At 42.0% G+C, this 18,854-nt stretch overlaps 1 protein-coding gene across 5 annotated transcripts in view; it reads left to right on the forward strand.

The window, feature by feature from the left end:
* LOC139122150 (uncharacterized) overlaps positions 1 to 18,854 on the forward strand; it is a 60,752-nt gene that overhangs the window by 31,389 nt on the left and 10,509 nt on the right. For 3 of the 5 annotated variants that reach the window (XR_011549415.1, XR_011549418.1, XM_070687569.1), the window contains exon 2: positions 18,616 to 18,764. Coding sequence is in view for 1 of the 5 variants with exons in the window: in XM_070687569.1 (XP_070543670.1) it covers positions 18,651 to 18,764 (114 nt within the window). In the remaining 4 variants the exon portion in view is untranslated. Of the gene's footprint in view, positions 1 to 12,564; positions 18,765 to 18,854 lie in introns of those variants that run through there. The other 2 variants (XR_011549416.1, XR_011549417.1) reach the window with 2 other exon arrangements.

The raw sequence follows: 18,854 nt of genomic DNA on the forward strand, positions 1-18,854 counted from the left end.
TATTTGAAAGTATTTCTAACGTAATAAAAAAGAAAAACCTCAGAAAAACCCAAAGCTTTGGGAAAGAACAGTTTTTACATACAGCTGTACTACATGTACTACAGTATACATAACATTACTTCCGGGTTTGGGGATCGTTGACAGTGAGTTTGAAAAAAAGGGTTTCAAGGAAAAAACACCCTTTTCAGAGATTATGGCTTCAAAAACTTTATTTCTTGTAAAAAAAACCCCGAACATTTCAAGGTTTCTTAAATTGTTCTGCGATTTCGCTAGCAACCATAACGATATGATCGAGACCCTAAGGCTAAATTTTCCGTATGCCATGATGTATACAAAACGGGTAGTGTACCGGACCTTCTCTGTAAGCGTCGCTAACATTTCTCATCGCACAATCAAAGATTAAACGTTTAATAATTTCACACTGATCAAAATTACGTATGATCGGCTCAAATTCTTATAATTATGCATTTTGATGACGCTTGTTTCAATGCTAAAGCGAACGATCGCCAGGACATCGACGCACACTGACTGAACTAATTCATCAGCTGCCATGCTCGACCGACTGAGCAGAATTCCTGAACAGAAACGACATATGCTTCCTGCAACAACAAAAATGATATAGTTGTATAGTAGCTAAGTACATGGGAAATATAACGATTTTGCACACTATAATGTTGATCGAACATCAGTTTGATCACGGTGACAATAAGACTGACAAATGTAAAACTTTATACTTACCGGCCATATCTCTCCTTTGATATCCCTTGGTAGTGCTGCACGCACAAAGGACAATACAATAGGTGGCACCGGTAATGTGTACTGACACCTTGGGGGGCCCACTTCCTTTTTCTGTAAAGTAAAAGAAATGTATTTTTGATTTATCTTGACAAGGATAGCAAGGAAAGATATTTTACAAAGTAGGGCCAAATATATAGAATACCGTCCAGCATATGATTTTCATTTCTACTTGCTATTGTGGAAGAAAGCTATTTTTGCTTTCGTATGGGCGAAAATGATGCTTTGTTCAAATCACCCCATTTCTGATATGTTAGTCGCAACCACATATGATGCCAAACTAAATCCAAGGAGGTGTGAAAATCGGCCTTTATTCCTCCATGGTACCCCTCTTTCTATGAAAAAACAAAGAAAAAAACATACTAACGTAAAGAGCATGAGCCCAGGTACAATAACATAGCCATCTGATTTTCCGTTGACTCTGTCCCTTCTCCTTTCGGTCAAATGCTGTCACTTCTACCCACTCACAGAACTTAGCTCTGTCATATGTATAAATGACATCAAATTGTTTGACAATGAAAAAGAAGCATTTCGAGTTGGCCAGATTGACTTTTGTACATTTGTAGGAATCTGACGTAACTTTTCGGCACAAAGTCGTTTCGACCTCTCAATTTCTGGTCCCAAGTCGTTTCGGCACTGCAACCCAAGACGTTTCGGCATCCCTGTTTCGACTTTTTTCAAACTAATTAGTAAGTGAATGACCCGCCATATTCCATATAACCTCTGGGTTCTGACCAGTACTTTTATGTACATTTTGTGTGACTTTTGCCGTACTGTTTCGGCACCGCTTTCAAACTTTTGCTGTGTCGGCGGCTATAGCTATCGATAAACTTGTACCACAGACTTGAAAATGATATGGAGACTTTTTTTCTCACGGTTCTTACCACGTTCTTACAAAGATTAAAGCATGTACGTGAATGTTGACACTATACTTTTTTAGTGCTTTGATTTGTAACATTACACTGCGAGTGATAAAAAGACGATTTTCCAATTTTTGGACAATAAAGTTATTCTAATCTAATCTAATCTAATTATGCTCTAGCACTAGTTCCCCAAGGTAGCCTAGAGCGGTGCCGAAACGTCTTGAGTAGAGGTGCCGGAACGACTTTGGGCCGGAAATGGAGAGGCCGAAACGTCTATGGCCAAAACGACTTGGTGCCGAAACATCTAGAATCCATGGCATTCAGCCTGAAATATATGCCTATCACCCAGGAATGACTGGAACATGGTTCAGTAATGATGATAATGCACGTCATTTTCTGTCATAACATAAGCAATCACGCAACATGCACCATTTGATCTAGCCTTCCAAGTCTGGCCGTTTACTAGAGTAGTATATGTTCCCTCATTTGAGGGTATAACCACAGGCTACCCAGACAGTATTAATAAGCATATTATTGAGTTTTTCTCACTGTTTTCTCTATCAGCTCCTCTCCTTTTCTTCATCACAGTCCCTCTATGGATATAGGGACAGTGTCTTTATGCTCTAACTGATCGGAGTAAATAAAATAAACGGTTATATAATCTAACCTAGCCTCTTAACCCTTTATTCATTTTACACCCATTACAAGGACGTTTATCTCTCATATATACATCTTGTAATTAATTAGTCGACACAACTAATTATGCTAATCCATGAACTTATCAGGGATTGTACGGGTTGGTCAACATTGCAAAAGATAGGAAAGGTTACTAAAATTGGAAGGTAAGAAGCTCTTCTGAAATGTTTTCAGAAATTACTAAATTGCTGCCATTCATATGACCATCAATCCAAAATTTACTGCAGCCAGTGTATTTCGATGGCCGAGGGGAGCCAGCTACTCTAATTTCAAACGTGTATAATGGTCGCGAACAGTGCAAACCCTACCAGTGCCTTGCGTACAGTTCATGGCATGAGGACCTCTGTAAAGCAGGAAGTCGGAAGCTGAAACCTTTGACCTTTACGTTGTTTATATGTGGGCAAACTTGTAGACATATTTCCCAGGGACAAGTCTGATTTTGACTGGGGTCAAAGTTTGTGTGGTTAAGAGTGGTTCTCTCAATCGGGTGGTGTTGCTAAGGTTTTGTAAGTCATTTAGTTTAGCTGTGCGTTCTCGATAATTTTGCTGTATTTTTTCTCAGAAACATTGGAAATTCATTTAAGTTTTAAGAAACATGAATTTCCCTATGACAGGAATGTTCTAGCTTGTTGTATCCTTGAATTAAATCGGCCGATTTTCTTTGATACAGTTATTTATGTGGTTTGGAGAAATCTTTAGGGCGGCGTCAGATAACAAGTGGAATGAGACAACATTTCGTTCATGGAAGGAAATCATATAGCAAGTACGTCTTGCGCTGGTGCAAACTCTATGAAATATTATGATATCAAAGATGTTTGCAATGATAGTTTACAAGGTTTCCTGTCTAAATTTGCGAAAATCATCAAGAATATCTCAACATACTACACGTAATTATGACTACATTTTGTATGTGTAGAGGTGGTGTTTGCCATTCACGAACGTCTGTTCTACACATACACAAAGTCTGGTTATCACGTGACAAAGACGCTTCCCGTACTGATGATGGAACGTGATTACGTGCAACTAAACTTCTCTATAACAATATGTTACCGGCAGACATGGAGGTAATAGCGAGTGAATAGAAATGACGGTGACTGGTTTAAAAAATTCTCAAAGTGGTGGTAATAATTCTCACTTGCTTCTTAATGTAGTGGGCGACATCATCGATGATGTCAGTTTGTGTTCAGAAGTTGCGAGGTCACCGCTGATGTGACTTTAGTGACGGGCTGCCCTGAGCCTTGCCCATCGCTTGTACGCCAGGAAAAAGAATGGTCTGCAAGTAGTCATGTCGGAAAAAAGCTGGAAAAACAACGATAGTTTGGTAATTTTTGAGCGGATTTCTGGTCGTGGTAGGCCCCTAATAACCAAGCTGTTGATGAATGTTGGCAATTGCAATTTGGGTGGAAACGTTTCAAAATATCGATGAACAAAGTTGCAACAAATGTTGTTGGGCAGAACATGGACGTTCCCATGGCTGTGGTGCAAAAACATAAAAGTCAAAACAAGCTGTAAAAGGCCGAAATCCTGTCCAAAAATCGACAGCTAGCCGAAAAGTACAAAAGAAGTTTCATAGCCCGTCCTCCGCCTCTTTCGGGAAGTGTACACGAACAGCATAAGGCGCCATTGAAAATCGATGAATTCCTTAGACTAGTGGCGACCATAGAGCTGGGAACAAGCTCCATGTAGCGACCAACTCTCTTTTATTAGGCAAAAAAAGTAACCGGCAAGATTAACTCTTTGATGCCGTAGAGTCATTCTAGTCATGAGCTTGGTTGCTACGCAGCGTACCGTATATCAGAAAACAACCGACTTTGACGTCAAAGGCCTGTTGCTGGTACGTAGTTTGAGACAGAAAATAATGATATGTTACCGGCAGACATGGATTTATAAATAGCAAGTGCAGAGAAATGACGGTGACTGGTTTAAAATTCACAGTGCTGGCGAAAATTCTCCAGTGCGTGCTGCTGCTAATGTGTCACCATTGTGCCTTGAATTACGACAGGGTTTGTAAATTATACTTGGTATATACACTCCATGAAAACGACGTTGACGACGTGAAACATACACCTATATAATTTTGTTGAAAAGCTCATAAAATGGCCACTCCGGCGATCTTTTTCTGCTTGGTCGGTCGATACTTTCTGGGTAGCATTTGTTACATGGAGCAGAGCCATGTCTACTTGGCTATGTTTAAATGTAGCACTTGGCAATGAAAAGCATGCGCGTTTTCAGCGTTCTTTTCGATCCAACTTCCCGTTTATTTTTGAATAATTAGAGTGTTTGTTAGTCCCCACGGACACCGTCCGGGGGACTTATAGGTTTGGTCATGTCTGTGCGTCCGTCCGTGCGTCCGTCCGTCCGTCCGTGCGTCCGTGCGTCCGTCCGTCCGTCTGTCCGTCCGTCCACGCACATATCTCAGAGACGCCTGGAGCGATTTCGTTCAAACTTGGTACAAGGATAGTACCCTACCTCATACAGATGCACGTTGATTTGTTTCACAATGCGATCAAATTTGGCGGTGTTAGAGGACTTTTTAGTTTTCACCTCCATAGACTCCCATGTATAAGGCAGTCAGTCCATAGACTCCCATGTATAAGGCCGTCCATAGACTCCCATGTATAAGGCGGTCCATAGACTCCCATGTATAAGGAAGTCCATAGACTCCCATGTATAAGGAAGTCCATAGACTCCCATGTATAAGGCAGTCCATAGACTCCCATGTATAAGGCAGTCCATAGACTCCCATGTATAAGGCGGTCTATAGACTCCCATGTATAAGGCAGTCCATAGACTCCCATGTATAAGGAAGTCCATAGACTCCCATGTATAAGGCAGTCCATAGACTCCCATGTATAAGGCCGTCCATAGACTCCCATGTATAAGGCGGTCCATAGACTCCCATGTATAAGGCAGTCCATAGACTCCCATGTATAAGGAAGTCCATAGACTCCCATGTATAAGGCAGTCCATAGACTCCCATGTATAAGGCAGTCCATAGACTCCCATGTATAAGGCGGTCTATAGACTCCCATGTATAAGGCAGTAGTCCATAGACTCCCATGTATAAGGCAGTCCATAGACTCCCATGTATAAGGCCAAGAAAAATAAAAATTTAGTTTCTCATAGTATTCATATTGCAAAAAGGATGCAGTGACACAGTTTTTAGTCCCCACAGATAAAGTCCAGGGGGCTCATAGATTGGGTCATGTCAGTCCGTGAGTCCATCCATGTGAGTCCATCCGTTCACGCAGATATCTCAGACACTTTGACAAATGTCACGTGACCTTGGTGACCTTTGACCTCAAATATACATATTTGTCCATAACTCAGTAATCACTAATGCTACACCCTTCATATTTGGTATGATGGGACAGCTTATGACGCCACATATTGTTCCTCATTAATTATGTGCATATCTAATTTTGAGCGAGCCAATAGAGCCAGAGGTCTGATTTTTGGTTTGTAGGGATAACTTAGCAATACAATTTTTTTGACAAAATGTCACGTGACCTCAATGACCCTTGACCTCAAATATACATATTTGTGCATAACTCAGTAACCACAAGTGCTACACTCTTCATATTTGGTATGAAGGGACACCTTATGACGCCACATATTGTACCTCATTAATTATGCGCATATCTAATTTTGAGCGAGCCGATAGAGCTAGAGGTCTAATTTTTGGTATATATGGATAACTTAGCAATACAATTTTTTGACAAAATGTCACGTGACCTTGGTGACCTTTGACCTCAAATATACATATTTGTCCATAACTCTGTAACCACAAGTGCTAGACCTTCATATTTGGTATGATGGGACAGCTTATGACGCCACATATTGTTCCTCATTAATTATGCGCATATCTAACTTTGAGCGAGCCAATAGAGCTAGAGGTATGATTTTTGGTATGTAGGGATAACTTAGCAATACAATTTTTTTGACAAAATGTCATGTGACCTCGGTGACCTTTGACCTCAAATATACATATTTGTCCATAACTCAGGAACCATTAATGCTACACCCTTCATATTTGGTATGATGGGACACCTTATGACGCCACATATTGTACCTCATTAATTATGTGCATATCTTATTTTGAGCAAGCCAATAGAGGTAAATGTACGATTTTTAGTATATAGGGATAGACTATAGGATAGAAATTTTTTGACAAAATGTCATGTGACCTCTATAACCTTATACCTACAATACACGATAATGTCAATAAATAAGTAACCACAAGTGCTATGTCCTTTATATTGAGTAGGTTGGAAGAACTTATGACAACACATGCTTAACCTTGTTAATTATGCCCATATATAATTGTGGCCAAGCCAATAGAGCTGGAGGTCTGAATTTTGGCATATATGGATTAATTAGCAATACAATGTTTGTTTTTTTTCAAAATGTCACGTGACCTTGATTACCTTTGACCTTCAATATGCATATATATGCATATCTCAGTAACCACAAGTTCTTTACGCTTTGATTTTGATAGGATAATAGACCTTAAGATGTCACATCTTGTACCTCATTTATTATGCACATATGTATTTCTTGGCTGGCCAATACAACTAGAGGTCTGATCTTTTTTCCTGATTTAGAACCATAACTTATACATGCCTCTTGTTTCAAATTGGGAACAATGACATAGACCTATGTGTCCATAGATCTGAACATATACACTCCAGTGATACTTCTTAATGACCTCATTTCCCTGCCCCATCAAGACTAATACTCCTATTACAAGTGGGGACTATGTCATTGACAATGACTTGTTTGCTCATATCATGAATATATAAGCGTCCACTAGGTTTACGAACGTCCTCGGGACACGTTCCCAAGATCTTCATACCTTCTCCTTTTTCATTTAGGGAGCCTTCAGTAATTACAGGGGGGGGGGGCGGGGGAATTTCGCGAACACCTGTACCGTAAAATGTGACCCTCCCCCAATCCTCCTGTCTAAAATGTGACCCTCCCCCTTGTCCGACATTCTAAAACTTGACCCCCCCCCATCACTGCGGTATTCTCCCCGGGAATAAATAAAACAGTATCAGCTAATTTACATAACAATTGGTTCAATTGTTATGTTAGGGACAAATTACAGAGGGGAGGGCTGGTGTTTTGGAGGGACAGTCGCAATTTATCACGCAAGAATTTTTCAAGAGATATGGTATTTCATACAGTTTAGGGAGGGTCACAATATTTTGTGCAACTATAAGAAGGCAAGATGTAGCTGATTTAGTGCTTCATCCAAAAATATCAAATCATAATACATGGAGTCTATCAGGCAAATTATTGACAATTTGCCCCACAAAACATGCTATATCTGTATTTTATACATGTTTGATAATGTATTTAAATGTACTTTGCTTGAATAGGGAAGTAAAATGAACATTTGTGTACAAGAAATTGATTTCTGAATTTCATCTAAAAAGTCGGTTCACTATCCATGGTGTTTATGATGAAATTATGAATAGTTTTTTCCAATACAAAAATAGGTAAATCTTTGCATTTCTGTACTCTTCATTATTGATATTAATTTTCTTGATTAGACTAGAGTGGTTACAAATCTATGGTTGTGTAAGAAATTTGATTTTGGAATTTCACCAAATGTCATTCAATACACTATGCATTGGGGTGACCATGATGAAACTATGAATAATTTTTAGCTACTATAGACTATAGTCTGTAGAAGCTATTGGGATGGGTATCCGTCCGGCGTCCGGCGTCAGTCTGTATGTATGTATGTATGTATGTATGTATGTATGTATGTATGTATGTATGTCCGTTTGTGAGGTGTCCGTCCACTCAAATATCTTGAGAACCGCAGTACTTACTGATTTGATATTTGTTGTGTAGATGAAAAATATGATTTTGAGAAACTGTTTTTTTAATTTTTTGATATTGTTGAAAATAGGCAAATTAATGCCAAAAAAGGCGTTTTTGGTGAAAAATCTTCTTCTTCATAACCGCTGGTCAGACAGCTTTGTTATTTGGTATACAGGTCCCTAGAGGTAACCCAACTTAGATTTGTTCAAATAGTGATGAAATATGCAAATCTGTATTTTGAAGGAATTTTTTTGGTCATTTTTGATCAAAATTTGACTTACATTGTGTGTAATTCTTGTACTATATAAACCCTATCAATTCACCCAGAAAAAAATAATTAATATGATTTTAATTAATTGAATTAATTAGGAAATCATCAAAGACAAAATAATTTTAGTGTAGAATTTTCAGAAAGTTCAACTTTTTTTGACAGTTCATAGTGAAATGCTTACCATCTTGGAGGATTAAAACATGTAAAGGCAACTTTCCTGAATCCCAACTTTGACATATTCTGAACCGTCATTTATTGTGCCCTGTATGTTATCTAAAAGAAATTGCTCAAAATAGTTTGTCAATAAAATTACTTTTTGAGGAAAAAAATAGCGTGGTCAATTAAAAGAGTGGTCAAAGTGATAGGGTTTTTATGGTAAAGCTTGGCTGTAAGATTCCTCATGTGCTATTTATAGCAATCATGCAATCTGTGTAAACAGAGCAATGAAAGTGTTACATGATGCTTTTGATGACCTTGAACTTCTTAAGTTTCAAACATTTGTCTCTTCAGTGTGCTTTCTCTGAGTACGTACAGTTTCAACTTATTCAACAGAACTTAGGATGAAAATACTGATAAAAGATAACCAGCTTAAGATTCTTTATAACCTGACAGATATGCTGTTTTTTTATGATGAAAATCTTGATTTAAGCAAGTCTGTTTACTTTAATAGAATGTAATTAACTCTCGTTTATTAGCTACTATAGACTAATATAGTCTATAGAAGCTATTGGGATGGGTATCCAGTGTTCTCACCAGAAAAAAAATTTGTGGGACATTTGTCCCGCTGACCAAAAAAAAGCGGGACAACAGATGATTTTTGTGAGACAATATATAAATATATTAAAAAAGTCAAACTGCAAATACGAACCTTCTTCTATGCATGGAAAAAATAAAGGACTCAACAACTCATTCAGCTTAACCTTTTTGTAAACATTCGGTAAACATATCAACTGATATTGAATATCAGTGCCTTTTAATGAAAAGTCTATGGGACTTTTATTCTTTCCAGTGTGAAAGTCCATTTGGGACCCTCTACCATAATAGTTGCTAGATTGTCCAGCTGTTCAGCTCCAAGTTGATTTCTGTCATTAGTTACGTTTTTTTGCACACTAAACCCCCTTTCACAATCAGCAGAAGGAACAGGCCAAATCAGTGCTATGGCAGCTATTCAGATTAGGAAACATATCCCTATGATGTTTGTAAATAATCATCACATTTTGACGTGAAACTTTGGTCGCCAGCCAAGGCTACAAATTTTGTCAATTGATCGAAGCATGGAAAAAAGACGTCCATGTTCTCACGTATGAGTTCGCCTGGAATAATATACTTATCACATGCGCAAGCCAAGAATTGATAATTTTTTGCATAATAAGAGAACTTTCCTCCAACAATTCCACATTTAAACCTCTGAACTACTTTTGGAATAATATTATCAATCGGCAGTGGGCCAGTTGTCAATCATTTCCAGTCGTAGGTACTAGGTCGCGTGGGCGAGGAACGGAGCAAATGCCTGATAACATCACACAACACGTATCTCCCGCGAAGTTTATACATGATTCCAAACATAGCAAAGACCTAAAAATTATCTCAGACAAAGTTGCGTTATTTTTCGAGAACAAAAATTCACTGAATCTCAACGGCACGAACACTATAACGTCGCGCCCGTCCAGACCCTGGTTGCCATGCGGAACTCACAGTATAATGCTACCAGCTTCGAGTTCGTTGTAAATGTTCATGTGATTCCTTAGGACATACAAGCTTTACATCTTGTGTTTTCGTAGTTCGGATTATTGTTGTCGTAGCCTATGAAAATATCTATCGTGCCCATGACGCCTCCAGCTTCCGCGAATTCCGTGGACATGTCCCGGTATGCATGCAACGCGAACACGTCCAGTGTGTGAAAGACTACCACGGTCTCTTGTGGTTCAATACACAACGGCCACTGTGTGGTATATGTAATGCATACCACACATCGGCCATCATGTAATCGAATCACAAGTGACTGTGGTTTAAGTACGCCCTCTGATGGGCATTGCTTCCAGATTGCCTCGGTTTCAAGCAGGAAGTGTAATTACTCGCGTCAATCATTTACGTCCATGGTGAAAAGTACTGGCTGTATGATACGGCCGGCCGGCCATACGGCTGGCACCACGAAAGTTTATAATTTCAAAGGCGCGCCACTATTGGCGCGCACGCCCAAGAAATCCGCGACAAAACAGAAAAATACGCGAGAATGTCGCGGAATCGCGGCCTGGTGAGAACGCTGGGTATCTGTCCGGCGGGCACTGTCAGTATGTGTGTATGTATGTATGTATGTATGTATATCCGTTTGTGAGGCGTCCGTCCACTCAAATATCTTGAGAACTGCAGTACTTACTGATTTGATATTTGTTGTGTGGATAAAATATATGATTTTGAGAAACAGGTAAACTGTGCGAGCGCGGGTGGAAACACAGAATGAAGACAGGGTTCTCGCGCCCAAGGGATCACCGTGGTGATGATACGGCTTGGGGGGAGGGGGTCCTTGGGGACAGGTAAACTGTGCATGCCCAGGTGGAAACAACGTACATGTAGGAATGTTGGTGAAAGAACACAGACGTGAAACACGACGAGACATGTAACGTGTGAGTCATAATGCAATGGAATGAGGCTGAGTTGCAATGACGAATAGGCAGCCGTTAAAAAGTGTTTGAGTGTGCACCCAGTGAGTCCAGAATTAAACAGGGTGGCGCCGTGAGAATTAGGAGGCTAGCCGTAGAAAAGCATGACGCAAGGAAGTTTCTGATGTTCTTATGTCAAGTCGATAGAGGTTGCTGGACCATCTGCCCAATGTCTGGATCAGGTGGTCTGGAATTTGTGATGCTGCGGCTGAAGTGGCTGCTCCAATGCGGAAGGAATGGCCAGCGAAGAACTCCGGTCGAAGACCGATACGTGATAAAACAGTCCACAGAAATGTTGTGAACGTGTTGCGGTCTAAAGGTGTTCTTTCTGGCAGGAGGAAAAAGGGTTCGGATGCACTTGGACACATAGCTTGACGGACAGACATGAAACTGAGTAGTGCGGAAACAGGACAGATCGTGGTACCCGTGGGGAAGAGACGCAGGTTGAAGCCGCGGCGAAATTGGTCAGTTTTTGATGACTTCAGTCGTACTGACAGACAGGAGACTCGTCCGTTGGATGCAGTGGTGGTAATGTCCCCGAAGCAGAGGTTACGCTGAGGGTCAAACTTATGGGTGGTGGATGTGAACTCGCTACAGCGTAGAAACCCGAAGAAGGCAAGGAGGAATGCCGATTGCAACAGAAGGTGTATGTATGGGCCGAATACTCCTTCGTTGAGGACGTTGCACATGCGCCGGAGAATGTCCGCTGTAATAGGGAGGCGTGGTCTTGTGCTTGAGCCTTGTACACGATGGATGATCCCCTTGAGAACATTCTTGAGGCGTGGGTAAGGATGGCCGTATTCTGACACAAGGGGATTGCGATGGCCATTCATAATGTAATAGGAGCGTATTCCCGCTAGATACAGTTTGATAGTGGACAATTTCAGGTGAAGGAAGGTGGCACAGTGGGAAACAAAATAGACTAAAAGCTCTTCAGACACATCAGGCAGAGACGTTGAACTCACTGGAACGTCTGACAACGAGCAGAAAGTTTTCCATGCGTGAACCCCCGACGAATAGGAACCGATTGTCCTCTTGCTTAGTGATGCTTGTTGGAAGATTGCCACAGCTTCGTTCAGTGGAACATTACTTCTGAGGGCACTTGGCCGGGGCTGGATCCGCGTGTGGTGCCTCGTCCCGAAAGCGCTGCATCTGAAAACGAGACAGAGAGTCAGCAATAGTGTTCAACTTCCCAGGGATGTGTTCGGCATGAAACATGAAGTGATGTGTGGCTGCCAGAAGAACGAGGCGCCTCATTAATTTCATGATGATGGGAGACTTGGAGCGTCCTTTGTTGATGATGTGGACGGTAGCTGAATTGTCACAGTGGAACAGTATGCGTTTGCGCGCCCAGAGATGGCCCCACAGGAGAGCGGCAATGACAATAGGATACAGTTCTTGGAAGGCTATAGAAAGCGCAGGGTCGGAGTCTAAGCGCATGTTGCTGTCCCAGCGTTCTTGGAACCAGTGGCCGATGAAGTAGCCGCCGTGGCCAATGCCGCTGGCATCTGTATAAAGTTCTATGTCTGATGCTGCTGTTGTACTTGTGTCAAGGAACATGGAAATGCCGTTCCAGCTCGCGAGAAAATGATGCCACATTGCAAGATCGAGCCTGCTTTCTGATGAAATGGTGATGTGATAGTCGAGTTTTTGTGTGGCCTTAGACAATTCAATGATTGTAGAAATGAAAGTTCTTCCTGGAACCACGACGCGACACGCAAACATGAGGTGACCGAGTAGACTGAGTAGTTGCCTTTTCGTGCAGGATTTGTAATTTAGGAAAGAAGCGACGAGATCGAGTATTCTGTCAAGTTTCTCTTGTGGCAGGCGGGCTTGCATTTTTATGGTGTCTAATTCAATGCCGAGGTATTCGAGGCAGTTGGTGGGCCCAACGGTTTTGTGCGGTGCAATCGGGATAGCGAGGCGACGGAATATCAAGGTCAGGAGGGCCATTGTTCGGTTGGCATCAAAGGATGGAGGGTCGACGGTGAGGAAATCGTCAAGGAGGTGGAAAATGGTGTCAATATCGTATACCTTCTCTGCTATCCAAGAAATGGCGGTTGAAAGTTGGTCAAAAATCTTTGGGCTAGAACGAGAGCCGAAGGGGAGACGTACGAAGAAGTAAAAACGGCCTTGCCACTGGATACCGTATAGATGCCATAGCGATGGATGGATAGGGATCAACTTGAAGGCATCAACAATGTCCGTTTTGCAGAGCCAAGAACCCTTTCCAAGTCTGAGAATAGAGGCAATGGCGTCATCGAGTTTAACGTAAGATAGACTGAATTCTTCCTTGTCAATGAGTTCGTTTATGCTTGAAGTGACTGGGTCATTACGTGGCGAGGATAGATCAACGATGAGACGTTTTTTCGCAGAATATTTCGGAAGTTAGCAAAGGGTGGCTGCTCAAACGGGCCGAGTAAATACCCTTTGCTTACTTCAGAATCTATTAGTTCTGAGACAGTTTGTGGCTGAGAGCGGGCTGAAAGTAGGTTACGGCCGATGAAAGTTGACGAGGGTGCATTGCGGACACCTGTGTGGAAGCCATCTTGCAAGCCTGAAATTAGAGCATTGACAAAGTTCCGATCCGGATGAGGGGCTAAATGTTCAATCAGACTTGCGATATTAATTGGAGTAGAGGCCTTCGATGGTAGTCAGTTCGTTGTGGGGTTGTTGCTAGGGCACTTTCCTTGGGCTTTACTGTGTTTATCTGAGAAACATTGAGAGCAGAAGTGCGCATATGTACAGTTCGCCTTGATGCAGCCGCTGGACGCATTGAAATTATTGCATAGTTCTCTACCTTGGTGGAATACACGAAGTCGTCCTTTTCTGTCTTGTGACGATGATCGAGTGGTCGCTGCTGAAGAAACCGGTTTCTTACTGGTTTGGGCCAGTTGAGGGCAGATTTCTGTAGCATGGGGAAACGCTGCCGCAGAGGTTACACAATACCGCCCGTAGACCAGAAAAAATAGAGCAGAAGAGGTCGTTATCACGATGGGCCCAATCGACTTTGATATTGTGATTGAGAAGTAAAGCTGCCGCCCTCGCGGTTAAACGCCAGTGGTACTCGTAAAATGCTAGGCCACTGAAACGGCTGGACATGCCCACGATTTCACGTTGATACGCATCTAACTCTCCACGTCGGTGCGGGAAAGCCTCGCACATAACGTTTTTATAGATGGAGAAGGCTAGGATGAATTCCTGGATAGTCAGCGAGCGGGCTACTCACGAATCGTATAGCGGTTTCAGTGATAGGGCTTCGTCGCCAATGACGATGTGACGTTGGCCGTCGCTTGAACCATAGCTGGGGATAAGTAAGCAGGCAAGATTCACATCCTTACCTGCCAGGATATCGCGGCGAATCGCTGGAGACACCAATTGATATGTGGTAGGCTTTCTGAAGGCGTTCCGCGGGTCCGTAGCAAGTTGTTGGACGACGATGTGGTGGGGATGACATCGACGTTGTTAGAACGTTGGGCGCCGCTATCTTGGATTGTGTTGTTTACGTTCTGGAGTGGAACTTCGGGAAGTGACGTCAGAGGGTTCATAGGTGACTCAGTGGCCGCTGGTCGAAGCTGCTGTTGCAGGATATTGGATATCGCGTTGACTGAGTCTTGCAGCTGCGTAAACATGGCAGTTGTTACATAACTATCTTCTTGGTGGTACTGTTGGCTTGGGACGCTGCCCGCCGGAATGCTGGCCGAAGGAACCATTGCAGACAATGGAACTCTTGAAGGAGACCTGGGTCCGAACTCGGTTTGAATGCCAGGACCGTCATTTGCCTGAGGCCGATTAGAAGGATTGTGAGTAATACGTGTAGCGTGTTCCGTATTCGCAGTTATAGTATCCAACGTAGCACTTGCAGTGGAGCGAGATAGGGAGCGAGTGGCCGGCCTTGTGTAAGGCTGTGCGCGGGGTCTTGAAGCTGGTTGAGCATTCGGACGCTGAGATTTTTTGGCTGTCTTCGGACGTCCTTTGGCTGGCATAGTTGTTCAACGGAAGGGATTGTAATCGTATCCGGACGGAGAGTAATAGGCTGAGCTGGTATAGCATGAACCCAGCGGCTGAATGAATGAATGAATGGGAGCGATGAGACAAAGGCTTGATGATGTAGTGTCGTGTGCAAACGTGGCTGATTGGCTGGGAAGGAGGATTGATGACAGTCATGGTAGAAGAGCCGATTGGCTAAGGGGACGACAGTGAAGATGAAAGGAATGCAGATAGCTAGGTGTAATCACAAAACACATCTGTGATAAAACACAGATTCCACTTTTTGAACAGCTAAACTGACGATGGAGGCAGTCGATTGTAAGCTTGCATTGCACGTTGTGACCGACAGTACATGGAGATCAAGTTTGCTGAATGAATTGAGAGAGAAAAACATTGTATAAATAACATTTCTTCCATTATGGAGTATAATGAAAATTTCGTTGAAAATAAATGACGGAACTGATTCTGCTCTGTCTACTCAAACGAAGTTTAGTGTACGGCAGGGCTACGCTGCAGGAAACACAGCTTATCAACTTCACATGTCGTTGCCATAATTGAAAACGCTCAGAAAGGAACAAAATTAATCTTGAATGCAGTACAAAAGTCTTACTTATTAAATTTAAAAGTATTTCCAAATAATATCGAACGCAATGGGTATCTAATCCTCACAAGGACTACCGTAGTGCAATTACCGACTAGCTGCGATGCGACGGAGCCCCAGGCATGGTGGTAGAAGTTCAAACACGAGAGATCCTGGCCCGGGATCCCGGCCTCACTGCAAAGTCGTCCCAAGCGCATCCTGCCCGACAGCAAACTACATGTAACCTCTTGGTTTGATTCTGTTGCTTACTTACTTTTGGAAAGAATTCATGATACATATATCTGACTTTCACAACTGCACAATTTGCTTAGGACTGTGATTTTGGCTGTAGTCTAGAGATGATCGGAGGGAGCTAAGGCAGGCCCCAAATTTGCATGGACAATGCCCGGGACAATTTATACACGCAGACACGCAGCTCGATGAGAAAGTCATTCACATAAACCTAAATAAAGTGATCAATACAAAAGTTTTAAACATCACTTGTTCTGTAAATTTATGATCAATGGTTCTGACCTACGGATTTTACACTGTGGTGTCGTTTTTTTTTTTTGCGTTTGACTGGCTACTAGTCCTGTAAGACTGTACTGCATGGAGGTAGTAGACTGTACAAGTGCAGCGAGGCTGGGCCGAGATTGGCGTGGGGCCTGCAGCAAGGTAAAGTTGACAGCGTCCATTGCAGAATGCCCGCGTCTTCGCTTTTCGCGTTTGGGAGGAAATTTACCACTGTATTCAGAATGCCTTTCTACCTGTATAAAAGCTCATAAACTGATGCATCAAAAGCCAAAAGTCTGTAAATTTCTTAGCAGTAGCTTCATTGTTGTTTCTAAATTTTCGCTGAGATATAAGCCGTGCATGTGCTGGTCCCGGTCGTTCTGACTCTGGCTTACACAGCTGTTTAGGGAGCCGTCATTATTTACGGCCAGGGGGTCGGAGGAATTACATTAGAAACTCCAAAATTTTGAGTCACACCCCAGCCAACCATGATGAATTTGAGTAACCCCTCTCTTACACAGAAATTTTAGCTTACCTGAGCCCATGTAACAATATGTAGATATAAAAGCTCACCTAATAACCAGTCTCCGATCATATAGTATTGTTGAATTTGGATGGGTAGCATGTCATTATGGTATGGTTAAATGTCCAAATAGTTGTTGAACTGAAGTCAATTAAAATATACATTTCTGTGATAATACAGAGGATGAATTCACAACAGTTCAGTTTTGTCCTAGATCCTGTGCACTAATAATGGTATCTCGAGAACATTTCTCCATGACCCAGCCTCTCCTTCCACCTCTGGTAACGACCGTAGAAAACTACTGTGTGACATCATCATCACCACTGTCGATCCTCATCTTCACTGTCGCTAGTGCCATTGAGTACATGAACAATGATATCATTCTCATCGTCACTATCTTCTCTTTCATAATAAGTATTGCTAGTATTGGCAGCTACTTGCAGTTTTTTGCCTGGCTTCATGTAGTTGATATTTATTGTTCTGTTAAAGTATTTATTTGCTTTTTATTTAACATGTATCAGAGTAAAATATACATTATCAACTTATCATTATGTCATTGAGGACAAAGTAAGACAAAGAAATAACATTTTGAGCACCCCCTTATAGCTTTCAAATTTTGAATGACCCCAAGGTCGTAAATACTGACGGTTCCCTTGCTTGCCGCCAAAGGCCATCGCGTTCACTGCATTCAATAGCCTGCCATACGTTGCCAAAGTATGTTGCTTCGATTTCGCAATCACCTTGCCGCTAGAACAACAATCAGCTGAAATTTATTACTTCAAGTGACTGAATTTTGATAGTTATTTGCCGACAGAAGTGAGCTAAGTGTATTCAGTGTCGTCTTGATTTTACATCGGTACAGGGAGTTCCTGAGTGACCAACTTGCAGGATGCGCATCGGTGCACTGCAGACTGCAGTTTGAATAATCCCGTATATACGCACACTGTAGCCTATCAGAATAGAATGTCAGGCTTCTCTGCCAAAGTTCTGTATCCTCTGAAACACAGTAGCAGAATGTATTTGAAGAGAGAAGAACAAAATAAAATCATTTGCAGGTCATTCAGCCAGCGACCGTGGGTGATTGCTCGGGCAGTGCGGTGTGGCATGGTATGGCCCCTCGGGAACGGTTGCAAGCTCGATGATGTCATCTGTATCGGCGTTCTCAGTCACGTGCACAGCCTACAGGTTGTCAAAAAACCCGCGCGGCATCCAACTCGGTCGGGCAATATTTAGCATTTGTATGTCACTACAGGAGCACAAATTTGGCTTATTTCTTCATTGAACAACATTTCACGATGAATGTAAGAGAATAACATAATATATAATTTCGAACGTAAAAAAAGGTTAAAAGTTACAAATGCTGGGGCTTTAAGTCTGTGTGCATCCACACACTCAAAGTTAAGTCCCTGTTTTGGTATTTAAGACGTTCTAAACCCCCTCTAGAGTTCTAGTGTGGCATCGTTAAAAGACTTTGAGCTTTGCACCTCACATGTGTTAGCTTTGCACCTCACATGTAAACTAATAACTTTGTTTCTTAAAGTCAGGTACACAAATATCCTTCAAAGTTACTGCTACTGTGGCTTTAAACAGTGTCTCTTATGAAGAGTTTTGTTAACTGGTCAATTACTTTTGTTCGTTCTTGATATGTCATTAAAATATTTGTTCCCAAAGAATGACTGCATTCAGTGTTTCATTGCATTAAATTTTATTTTCCACTGCACTGTCTTCACACATACCCATTGGCCACGGTGTCAACCCAAGTCTCACTTTGATGAAAATTACACATAGCAGATCAGCAAACTTGCTCTTTTTAATCTGCATTCTAGATAAGTGTGTGAATGGAGTTGAAAAACGCTGATAATATGAGTCGCAGTCAATTGTTTCTCTCCTAGATGGGCGTCGCAGTCAATGATTTTGTCACGAACACATGAGGGCGCTGGCAAGTTTTGGTGAGTGTGACCCTTGCTCCATGACCCATGAATCCGGAAACAGTATCACTCTTTCAGTGTTTGTGATTGCGAAAAGCTCATTGATTTTGAAGGTAAGTGACAAAGTTATTCATTGTATTGTAAGCTTATGGGGTTAATGATGTAGCCACCGTCCCAATGTAAAACGGAAGCCCGTCCCACAA

This window comes from Ptychodera flava, chromosome 21 (assembly GCF_041260155.1).
Source record: "Ptychodera flava strain L36383 chromosome 21, AS_Pfla_20210202, whole genome shotgun sequence".
NCBI lineage: Eukaryota > Metazoa > Hemichordata > Enteropneusta > Ptychoderidae > Ptychodera > Ptychodera flava.